We start from the raw sequence: 12805 nt of genomic DNA, 5'->3' as shown, positions 1-12805 counted from the left end.
TGAATTTATACTATTTGTGCGCACGCTCGCCATCGACTCCTCACATAACAGCTGCACCCATGCCACAAACTTCGACCCAATCCCAAATTTCTCCAATATTGCCATCAAATAACTCCACTCCACCCGACCAAACGCATTCTCCGCAACCAATGTCAGCACCACCTCAGTCTCCTTTCCCTCTGTCGGAGAAAGCACCACATTCAACAGTCTCCTCACATTCGAGGACACCTGTCTTCCCTTTACAAACCCCGTCTGATCCTCACCAATCATCTGCGGAAGGCACCCCTCCAAACTTAACGCCATACCTTGCCATCTACATTCAGCAGAGATAGTGGCCTATATGACCCACAATCCACCAAATCATTATCCTTCTTGGCCAACAATGGGATAGAGGCTTGTCCCTTCGTTTGCGGCAAGCCACCCTGTCCATCCTGTCCTCAAACATTCCCACCATCAATGGCACCAGCCTATCCTTAAATCTTTTATAAAATTCGTCCAGGAGACCGTCAGAACCCACCACTTTCCCTGCCTGCATCCTCCCAATTCCCACCATCCCCTCCTCCAGCCCCATTGGCTCCTCTAACCCTGCCTTATCCGCCACCCCCAGCCTCGGGCTCTCAAGACCACCCAGAAACTCCCTCATCTCCCGCTCCCCCTCCGGTGGCTACGACCTATACAGGTCCCAATGGAACTCTTTGTACACCTTTTTAATCTGTTCTGGAGCCACCAGTCCCGCACCCAACTATCGCCCTCACCTCAACCTCCCCACAGAGCTGACCTGCCAACAGGCAACTTGTTTTCTCCCCATACTGATAAACAGGCCACCTTGCCCTTCTCAACTTACACACTGTATAATGAAACTCCTCAAATCGCCTTCACTATTTTGTCACAAATGCTGTGATTCGCCAATAACCCCACACCCATCCTCCACCCTGAATTCTGGGCTACCCCCCCCCACCCCCACCCCTCTCCAATACCGCATCCATCCTCCACCCCGAATTCTGGGCTACCAGCCCCCTCTCCAATACCTCATCCATCCAATGCAGAGCATGATGTGAGATCACAATTGCCGAGTACTCCAACCTCCTAACTTCGGCCAACAACACCTTTCCCACCACAATAAAGTCAATCCTTGAAAACATCTTGTGCAACAGGGAGAAAAACGAATACCCCGATCCCTTGGGTGTAAAAATCTCCATGGGCCCACTTTCTCCATCTCCCTCATAAGCCAAAGGCCTTTGCACCCCCTACCCTCCCCTCCCTCGACTGGGTCACATACCTGCCCCCTTAGCTGGCACCACCTTCTCCACCTGAAACCTCACCCTTTTGCCGTACTATCAAACCCAGATTGGAACAGCTTACTCTTCCATCCCTTCCTTAGCCTTACCTGATCCTTCACCTCAAATGGATCTCCTGCAGCATCGCCACATCAGCTTTTAAACCCTTCCAGTATGCAAAACCTCTAGCTCTCTTCACCGGTACCCCTAACCCCTTCACGTTCCACTTCACCATTCTGACCAGGAGTCTCACCCCCCCTATCCGCCATCACCATTACCCCAGACCCTGCCCATCCAGCCAGGCCCATCCCATTCTTTTGTTATCGCCGATGCCCTCCCCCTTCCCAGAATCCTCCCCATCCACTTCCTCTTGCAAACACCTCACCCAGTATTGATCCCCTCCCCCCACCATCTACACCTCCCAGGTCCATCGAAACCTGCTCGACCAGGCTCCAATAACCGCTGCCCCTCACCACTCCAGTTCACTATGTTGACCTACGTTTGCTAGTGTGGTGACCCCTGCCAGAACCCCCTCCTTCCCTCCCCCCCCTCAGTAGGTCCTCACAAACCAAGTCCAAATCCCAACTCTCATCTCAGTCTCACTCCTTCAGCCTTAACGAAAGCCTCCACCATCTCAAAACAAAAGTCCTTTGATTCATGAGTCGCTCTCAGCTTTGCTGGGTAGACCACTCCAAATCTCACTCCACTGCTGTACAATGCTGCCTTCACCCATCCAATGTCCGCCCACCTTCTCGCCATCTCCGCCGTCATATCTTGCTACATGCGTATGCCAACGCCTTCCCCTTCACATCTCGTCGCTGCTTCGCTCAGCTCAAAACCTTCTCCTTCACGTGATAGCTGTGGAAGCAGACTATAACCACCCTTGGTGGTTCATTCTCTTTAGGCTTCGGCCTGGGCAACCAATGTGCCCTGTCCAACTTGCATTGGGAGGTTCGTCCCCCTACCCCATCAACTCAGCAAACATCTTCGCAAAGTACTCGATCAGCCTCGGGCCTCTTACCCCCTTGAGCTCTCTACCCACTCGGACAGGTCCACGATTCTCAAGTTTTGCCTCCTCGACCTGTTCTGCAGGTCCTCCACCTTGGCTCTCAGCTCTTTGTTGATCTCTTCCACCCTCTGCAACTCCTCACCCATCGAAGTGAACTGGTCACTGTATTGTGACAATGTCTCCTCCACCCCCTTCAACTTCTCTCCTTGCTCCCACACCTCAACTGACATTTTCATCACTGCCGCCTTTACCGGGGCAATCGCCTGCCCCACCCATTCTTTCAGCAAAGCTATCATCTCCCTCCGAAGCAACTCCATATGCTTTGCAAACAATCTTTCAAACTCCACAGCCATCACCTCGATAGAGTTCACACCGTGAGGGGAGCTGCCCCACCCAAGGTCCCAGCCCCCGCCACCTTTCTTCCCACAGGACTCACAACCGCACCTCCTGGCAGACTTCCGCTCGCCCCCTTCTTTCCAGCACCTTTCCTCTGGGGCTTCAACATTCCTCGACTTCCTTATGACTCCCACACTAACTCATCCACAAACTAACCCTGAAACTGGACATAAAAGTCCAAAAATCAGAAACAGGAGTCACCTAACGTGCGACCTCCACCTATATGCCACCTTCAGAAGTTCCCTACCCCTTTATTCCTATTAGACATTCGATTTCTATCATGACACAAACATTCAGATGATAAAATAATGCATTTTACAGTGCTACAAATATAGTATTCCTGTCTATTCTCAAATTTACTGTGAGGAATACCATGGGGGAGGTCTGCTAGGAATAAAATAAATGAGAGTCACCTGTCTGCAGCCTCTACGCTTCATTAGTTCATAAGATATAGAAGTAGAATTATGCCTTTTGCCCATTGAATTTGCTCTGCCATTCGATCATGGCTGATCACATCCTGGCCTTAACTCCACTGTCTTGTCCGTTCTCCATTACCCTTCAACCCATTACCAATTGAAAATCTGTCTAACTCCTCCTTAAATTTACTCACTGTCCGAGCATCCACCGCACTCTGGGGTAGCAAATTCCATAGATCCACAACTCTTTGGGAGAAGTAGTTTCTCCTCATCTCTGTTTTAAATTTGCTACCTCTTATTCTAAGACTATGACCTCTTGTTCCAGAGGGCCGCACAAGAGGAAGCATCAGCTCCACGTCTACTTTATCCATACCTTTCAGCATCTTGTACACCTCAATTTGGTCTCCCCTCATTCTTCTAAACTCCAGAGAAAAAGGCTTAAAAGGTTCAATCTCTCTTCATAAGACAAATCCCTCATCTCTGGAATTAACCGAATGAACCTCCTCTGCCTCCAGTGCCACTACATCTTTCTTCAAATTAGGGGACCAAAACTGTGGACAATGCTCCAGGTGCGGTCTCACCAATGCCTAGTATAGTTGCAACAACACTTCCTTACCTTTAAAATCTATTCCTTTAGCTATAAATGCCATTCATTTTTACCTGACATTTTTTCATTTCCCCCTCTGAGGTCGTTATTTTTTGTAACTGTTTTCCCCTATTGTTTGTTTTGATTCGGAATACTGAATTATAATAAGTCTTGCCACAAATAGGTTCACCAAATGGTCCCGAATTTCCTCACTAAATTTTGGTTAGACTCCCACCTTATCAAAGTATCTGGTAAAAATAATTAGCAAACAGGAGGGACGTAGTTCCTTCAAACCCTGCCCGCCTTGAAGGAGCTCCTTACACTCAAGAGTTTCTGCCTCTCCAGCTCAGAAGGGCCCTGGTGCAACAACAGAGGCTGGAACAGGGGGCGGGATTCTCTCAGCCCGGGCGGGGCCGGAGAATCGCCACGACTGCCGCGAATCGCGCCATGCCGCTCCGACACCCCAATGCGATTCTGGAGCCAATAGTGCCAGCTGGGGGCCACTCTACGGGCCCCCCCCCCACCGGCGATTCCCGGCACAGGATGGGCCAAGTGGCCGTAACAAAAAACCCGAGTCCCACCGGCGGCGTTCTAACCTGCTCTTAGCTGGCGGGACCTCGGTGTTGAAGGGTCTGGGGTGGCCTGTGGGGGGCTGTCTGACCCCAGGGGCGGCCTCCGTTGTGGTCTGGCCCGTGATGGGGTTCACCGGTCGGCGGACCGGTCTCTCGGGCTGGAGCCTCTCTTCCACGCCGGCCCCTGTAGCCCTGCGCGATGTTGCGTTGGGGCCGGCGCAGAGAAGGTAGCCACTGCGCATGCGTGCGTTGGCGCCGGTGCCACTGCGCATGCGCGCGTTGGCGCCGGTGCTACTGCGCATATGCGTGTTGGCGCGGTGTCACTGCACATGCGCGGACCCCGTGGCACCCAGTTGACGCCAGATCAGCAGCTGGAGCGGCGAGGGTCTCTCCAGTGCTGTGCTGGCCCCCTGTAGGGGCCAGAATTGCTGATCCTGAGGCCTTGTTGACGCCGTCGGGAAACGCGTAGGCATTTCCGATGGCGTCAACACTTAGCCTCAGGATCTGAGAATCCAGCCCAGGACGAGAGGTGTGTCAGATATACACTACAGAAATGCAAGACATTTTCTGTCTTAGACCATTGAAGCCTTGTTTTCAAAGAAATGTGACCAATCTCCTTACACTGAGTTCCATGACAGGCAGGTACTGGATTCTCTGGTCATACGGAGGAGGTAGGTGCTGAAGATTGACACATAGGGCACTGATACCTACTGGGCCCCATGCCCTTCCCTATGACCTCTCAAATTTCCCACAGATTCTGCATTGGAAAGCATTGATGGGTGCAGTCCAGGCAGCACTGCTTGGAATGTGACCATAAATCAATGGTTCCAATATAATTAAATGTAAATCCCACAAAGCCACTGGGAAATAACCGCATTAGCTTTGAAAGCATTTGCAGGAGCACTTTTTTCAAAGACCTTTGCCTCCTGTCAAATGGTTCCATTTTGTTGTTTTTTCCATGTTTGCTTCATGCCTTTCACTTGTGATCTCAGAGACTGACATGAATGGTCTCGAGCTTTCCCTCTGTGATAACCCCCCGTCCATCTGTGTGCAAGGAACAAAATTTTCTGACGGTCAAAATATTGCTTTGTGCTGTTAAAGTTCATCCATGAACCTTTATTCCATGAATACAATTCTTCTTGCACAAGTTAGAATTTTTAAAAGGTTAGCCCCTTTTCTAGGTATGTTTGTTTACCTGTTGGAGGAATCCGAGACGGTGGTTGCATTTGAAGCTTCAACGGCAGGAAGATCAGTAACGATTCAGATAAAGACTCGGGGAAGAGCGGAAGACTGCTGCTTTGACTGTTGTAGCCGTGCCAACCTAGCTCTACAATGTAACAATGGTAAGTCAGTGCGATAGGTTACATTCCAATCATAGTCTCATGTTATGCCCTCTGTAAAGAATCCTTGGGCCACAATTGATGTAAACTTATGTAATACAGTGCATTTCCTTTTGCACTTTGATAATGATAGGGTTCTGAATGCATGTATGGGTGTTACTAGTATGAGGCAAATGCAATCAATCTTACTCTACATATAGTATAGTTTCTAAGTAGTAAGAGTTTCAAGCTAAGAACACATTAGCTTACAGAGGATGTACAGCACAGAAATAGGCCGTTTGTTCCAAGTCTATGCCAGAGTTTGTGTTGCACTCGAGCCTCTTCCGATCTTTCCTCATCAGCCTCATAGGCTGGTCTAGCCTCACCTTAAGTGCATTTATATAATTACCTGTGGTAGGGAGTTCCACATTCTCACCACGCTTTAGGTAAACAAGTTTCTTTTGAATTCTCCATTTGGTAACTGTTTTATATAGGGGGTCTCCAGTTTTACTCTTCTTCATAAGTGGAATTTCAACAGGCCCTTAGAATGTGTGGGGAATTTCAGAAAGAAATAAGTCTGACCCTCTTCCTAACGTGGAAATTCTGGTCACTCTCTCTACATCCACCCTATCAAAACCTTTTGTAATTCTAATGACCTCTCCGTCTTTCTTCCAGAGATACCCAGCCTGTTCATCCCCTCCTGATAGATATCATCCTGCATTCCTGGTGTCATTCTTGTGAATTCTTTTTTGCACCATCTATGCCTTTATAATATGGTGGTCAGAATTTTGTGTAGTATTGCAGGTATGATCTGACAAAGTTTGGTAGAACTTCCTTCCTTTTTTATTCAATCCTTGTAGAAATAAACTCGAGGGTTTGGTTTGGTTTGCTTTTCTATTGTTAACCTGTGTTGCTACCTTTAGTGATTCACACATTTGAACTTCCAGATCCCTTTTCTCCTGTACCCCATTTGGATTATTCTTAGTAATATGCAACCTCCTTTATCTTTCTTGATAAAACACAATACTTCACATTTATCTGTGTTGATTTATCACTGTCCCTATGAACTCGGAAATAACATTAAAAACATGTGCACAAAACTACTTTCTCATCTCAAAACAATACATTTACATTGGGTTAGAGTTCAAAATTGTCCACTCAAATTATTAGAGACCTGGCTTGAGCTTATTAAATTTCCCTGCACAATGAATCTTGCCTGAATATGATTATCACTTAAAGCATTTTCACAATCTAGTAATGGATCAGTTGCAGCGATGACACAAAACAGGGCTGAAAAGAAAACACATCACTCCAAATTAAAATACATAAGTAATCAGTACTTTAGCAAAATAGTCCCTTTGGTAGTTCGAATAATAACCTACACTTACCTTGCTGTCAAATGTTTACTGATTTGAACAGATCTGTACTAATTGTAAACAGTGACATTTCTGAACTCTTTCTTACCTGCCAGCTTTGATCATGTAATTTGAGCCAAACATTTTGAAGGTAAAGAAGGAGGCCATTTGGCCCAATATATCTGTGATGGCTCTTTGCTAAAGCAATTCAAAGCTGACCTCATTGGCCTGGGATTTCTACAGGGCCAGGTATCTCCATCTGCATCAAATCCCAAGTACAAAACCTTCTAAGCTCTGTTATGGGCCAGGGTTTAGAGAACCCCAAAGTGTATCATGGAGTTCACCTGACCCACAACTTTTAATAGATTGTGGCATGGGGAGCACACGGCCCACTCTACAGGTGTGGTATAGCAGAAATGGAAAAGTATTTTTTAAAGCAAAACAATGTTTATTCTATGAACTCAAGTGAACCTTCTTAAAACATACAGTGAACATCTTAGCAACCATTAATTCAAATACAACCCTCAAAGAATACAACACTAAGTAATCCTTTAAGCTTTCCTTTTAACATCCATAAGACTTAAAACACCTTTTACCAGAAGCACATCAGGTTAAAGTCACTACTGTTATTAGTTTTAAATCACCAGGATCGATTTACAGTCTTTAGATTACAGAGAGAGATGCATACACCTTCTGGCTGTGACTGCAGCTATCTAGCTCTGAAAACTAAACTAAAACACACCCTGCAGCAAACAGCCTAAAATAAAAGTAAAAAGCTGACAGACAGCGCAGCTCCACCCACTCTCTGACATCACTGCGGTAGTAAACACCCATTTCTTAAAGGTACTCTCACTACAGATATTTATATGCACACTCATTTATAAATACCCATTTCTTAAAGGTGCTCTCACATGACACCTCCCCCCAAGAAAAAAAAAAAAACCATCAACTTCAAGATGGTTTCATTTTTCACCTTTTCACTATCCTTTAAGAAATGCATACAGTAAATATATTTTTTTGTTTAAAAAAAAACAACACATGCAAACAGGTACAATAATTTAGTCCATTTGTTTTTCATTCTTCTTCCTCCAACTGAAATCTTTCTCGATTGACAGTCTCTTTGAACAAGAAGGTCTCTGCACAATCCGTCCATTTCTCTATGCCTCTGCATTTCTCTTTAAAGTCAGATATGTTAGTTCAATCTGATCACATGAGCATTGGTTATCACAGCTTTCAGGCAGTTAAATGCCTGTTTAAGCTCCGCTTAACTTTCAACGTTTCTTCAGCAAGTCCATCAGTGGAGCAATCACGCTACAAAACATTTGCACAAATGTTCGTTCAAATCCACTCATGCCAAGAAATCGCATAATTTCGCTTCGCCTTGAGGGTATTGAAAACTCCTCAATAACTGTTGGTTTCACATTCCATGTGACCATTCGACCCTGTTCGATTGTATGACCAAGGAAAGTGACTTGGGCTTTTCCAAATTCACTTTGGCTAGTTTTATCACCAAACCCGCCTCCGGAAGTAGATCGAATAACTCCATCAGATGTTTTAAATGTTCTTTCCATGTCTGGCTGAAAATTACCAGATCGTCGATGTATGCCGCACAATTGGCTAATCCTGAAACGACTTTGTTAGTGAACCATTGAAATGAGGCTAGTGCGTTTTTCATGCCAAATGGCATAACTTTGAATTGGTATATACCATCTGGAGTCACAAAAGCTGAAATCTCCTTTGCCCTTTCGGATAATGATACCTGCCAGTAACCTTTAAGTAATTCCAGTTTGGAAATAAAAGCTGATTGTCCCACTTTCTCAATGCAATCCTCCAAACGTGGGATAGGATAACAGTCCATTCCTGTAACTGCATTAACCTTTCTATAGTCCACACACAACCATTGGATACCGTCTGGTTTTGGTACCATCACTATGGGTGAGCTCCATTGGCTGCAACCCACTTCAATTATGCCATTTTTAAGCATACTCTCAATCTCTTTGTTAATCTGTACCAATTTTAAAGGGTTAAGTCTGTATGGATGTTGTTTGATTGGAACAGCATTTCCCACATCTACATCACGTATAGCCATTTTAGTACTTCCCAATTTATCTCTACAAACTTGCCCACGTGATATCAATAACTCTTTCAGATCAGTTTGCTTTTCCTCTGGAAGGCAGCTCAACAATTTGTCCCAATTTTTAAGAACATCCTCGTTTTCCAATTTAATTTGAGGTATGTCAAATTCACAGTCATCTGGATTTGGCTCATCACTTTGTGTTAGAATCATTACAACCTCCTTTTCCTCTCCTTCCCTTTCAAAGTACGTTTTAAGCATATTCACATGACACACTCGGTGATTCTTCCTTCTATCTGGAGTTTTTACCACATAATACAACTCACTTAATTTCCTTTCAATCTGATAAGGTCCACAAAACCTTGCTTTTAAAGGTTCACCGACCACTGGTAACAATACTTATACTTTATCTCCACTGGCAAAACAACAAACTTTGGATTTCTTGTCCGCTACCTGTTTCATCACATTTTGTGCAACTTTTAAATGTTGTTGAGCCAATTCACCTGCTTTATTTAATCTTTCCCTAAAATTTGACACGTAACCCAATAATGTAATTTCTGATTTCTCATTCACAAATTTTTCCTTAATCAATTTAAGTGGTCCTCTTACCTCATGACCAAACATTAGTTCAAAAGGACTAAATTTGGTTGACTCATTAGGTGCATCCCTAATTGCAAACAGTACGAATGGAATTCCTTTATCCCAATCCTCTGGATAATCTTGACAATTAGCCATCAACATTGTCTTTAATGTCTGATGCCACCTTTCTAACTCTCCCTGCGATTCTAGATGGTACGCAGTTGATTTAAATTGTTTTAATCCTATGTTATCCATAACTTCTTTGAATAATCTTGAGGTAAAATTTGACCCTTGATCCAATTGTACTTCTGTGGGTAGTCCATATCTAGTAAAGAATTTAAGTAATAGGGCAGCACGGTGGCACAATGGGCTAGCCCTGATGCCTCACGGCGCCGAGGTCCCATGTTCGATCCCGGCTGGGTCACTGTCCGTGCGGAGTTTGCACGTTCTCCCCGAGTTTCCGTGGGTTTCACCCCCCCCCCACCCAAAGATGTGCAGGCTAGGTGGATTGGCCACGCTAAATTGCCCCTTAATTGGAAAAAAAAATGAATAGGGTACTCTAAATAAAATTTAAAAAAAGAATTTAAGTAATTCCTCCACAATCTTTTTGCTGTAATATTACATACTGGAATGTCCTCTGGAAACCTAGTAGACACATCCAATATCGTCAAAAGATATTGATTCCCACTTTTTGTTTTAGGAAGCGGTCCTACGCAATCAATTAGGACCCTTGTAAAAGGTTCCTCAAATGCTGGAATGGGTATTAAAGGCGCTGGTTTTATCACTGCTTGAGGTTTCCCTATCACTTGACATGTGTGACATGATTGACAAAATTTAGCCCAGGCCAATAAAAATGTTTTTGGATTTTAGCTTGAGTTTTCCTTATTCCCAAATGACCTCCCACTGGTACCTGTTGTTTGCAGGGGTTGGTTTAACACAGGGCTAAATCGCTGGCTTTGAAAGCAGACCAAGGCAGGCCAGCAGCACGGTTCAATTCCCGTACCAGCCTCCCCGACCAGGCGCCGGAATGTGGCGACTAGGGGCTTTTCACAGTAACTTCATTTGAAGCCTACTTGTGACAAGAAGCGATTTTCATTTTAATTCAACTCGCAACACCTCCTTTCTATACCCTACTGGCAATACTACTTGATGAACTTCTGCCCATTTTTCATCCGCCTACATATGTAAAGGTCTCCATTTTCTCATCAAGACATTACTTTTAGAGTAATAACACTCTGGGATACACTCAGATTCCTCTTCCGTGTATGCTTTCTGATACATCCGTTTTATTTCTACATTTTTCTGTTGTAACTCTGCCAATTTTCCTGAACTAAAAATATCCGCCTCATCCTCCACCTGTTCTTGTTCTTTTTCAACCATCTGATCAAAAATTGTTTCTGATAATTGCACTTCAAATTCATCTTCACTCTCTGATTTCTCCTCTTGTCTTAACCTGTGACTTTGCGACCTTGTTACACAATCCTAAAAAAATCCCAGGTTTTTGTCCTTCAACACTTCAGTTGTCTGTTTTTCCACTGGCTTATCAACCACAGTAGGCATCACTCCCACCTGCGATCCAGCTGTATCATTCACCAAGATAAACTGTATTCCTGGACAAGATAGTTTCTCTATTACTCGTACTACCACTTCACCACTCTTCACTGGACTTTCCAACCTTACCTTATATAATGGAACACTACCCCTCTCACCCTGTATTCCACATATTACCACCTTTTCTGGCAACATTCTTCCCAAACTGCATAACTCCTCATCCCTTCCCATTAAAGATTGACTAGCTCCCGTATCTCTTAAAATTGTGACTTCTTTACCTGCTCCTCCTGATACACATGAGTAAACTTTACCCACACAAGTAAATTCTTTAAAGAGATCTGGCACCTTCTTATCAATCACCTCTTGATCAGACTCTCCAATCTTTTGCACCTCCTTCGCTTCACTTGGGCTTTCCTTTACCACTTTAACAAACCCCAGTGTCTTATCCTGTTTTACCACATCAGCCTTCGCAGTGCTTTTCTTCAACCACCAACACTGTGACTTTACATGGCCTAGTTTATTACAGTGAAAACATTTGAAACTTTTCATGTCTCTTCCACCCTCCTGGGTTTCATTTTTAATCTGAGATACACTCTCCTTATTATCTCCCATCAGAACACCTTTACTTTTACCACTTGAGTATTTCTCATGTCCCCAGTTTCTGTCCCGGACAGGCTGAAACTGATGTCGGAAACCAAGCTTTGATTTATGAACTAATTCATAATCATCTGCCATTTCTGCTGCTAACCTCGCAGTTTTAACCCTCTGTTCTTCCACATGAGTTCTCACTACATCAGGAATTGAATTTTTAAACTCCTCCAAAAGTATAATTTCACTGGGAGCTTCATACGTTTGGTCTATTTTCAAAGCCCTTATCCACCTATCAAAATTACTCTGTTTGAGCCTTTCAAACTCCATGTATGTTTGACAAAATGCTTTCCTTAAATTTCTAAACCTTTGTCTGTAGGCTTCAGGTTCAAGGTTCATATGCACCTAAGATGGATTTTTTCACCTCCTCGTACGTCCCAGATACCTACTCCGGTAGTGATGCAAACACTTCACTAGCCCTACCTACCAGCTTTGTTTGAATCAGTAATACCCACATGTCCTGTGGCCATTGCATTTGTTTAGCTACCTTCTCAAATGAAATGAAAAAGACTTCTACCTCCTTCTCGTCAAATCTTGGCAATGCTTGGACATATTTAAATAGATTCCCACCAAGCCTTCGACTATGACGCTCTTTCTCAATATCCTCATAAGTATCCACCAACTATATGTTTCCCTTTACGACTGCCAATTTTAACTGACTGTTATGTGTCATGGCCATTTTCTGAAGTTCAAACTCTCTCTCTTTATCTTTTTCCCTGATCAGTATCTCCCTTTCTCTTTCTTTTTGTTCTGCTGGGGCTATTCTTTCTTTTCTCCTTTCTTCTCCTTTTCTTTTTCATCTCTCTCTTTCTTTTTCCTCTCTATCAATTTCTCTTTCTTTTGCTGCTCTCGCTCTTTTTCTTTTGCCGCTCTCTCTCTTTCTTTTTCCTCTCTTTCGTATTCAAGCTGCTTTAATTCTTTCTCATGTTCCATTTGTTTAATTTGTAACTGAATTTTTGCCATTTCCAATGAGTCAAACTGTATCTAAGGCAACTTTAAATGCTTAGCCACCGCCATAATTAC

At 44.1% G+C, this 12805-nt stretch overlaps 1 protein-coding gene across 5 annotated transcripts in view; it reads left to right on the top strand.

Annotated features, from left to right (window-relative positions):
- vwa5b2 (von Willebrand factor A domain containing 5B2) overlaps positions 1 to 12805 on the top strand; it is a 235914-nt gene that overhangs the window by 94941 nt on the left and 128168 nt on the right. For all 5 annotated transcript variants that reach the window (XM_072474096.1, XM_072474098.1, XM_072474099.1 and 2 more), the window contains one exon: positions 5438 to 5599. In XM_072474096.1, coding sequence (XP_072330197.1) covers positions 5438 to 5599 — 162 coding nt within the window. The remainder of the gene's footprint in view (positions 1 to 5437; positions 5600 to 12805) is intronic.

Source organism: Scyliorhinus torazame, chromosome 14 (assembly GCF_047496885.1).
Source record: "Scyliorhinus torazame isolate Kashiwa2021f chromosome 14, sScyTor2.1, whole genome shotgun sequence".
NCBI lineage: Eukaryota > Metazoa > Chordata > Chondrichthyes > Carcharhiniformes > Scyliorhinidae > Scyliorhinus > Scyliorhinus torazame.
This window is presented reverse-complemented; position numbering and strand designations above follow the sequence as displayed.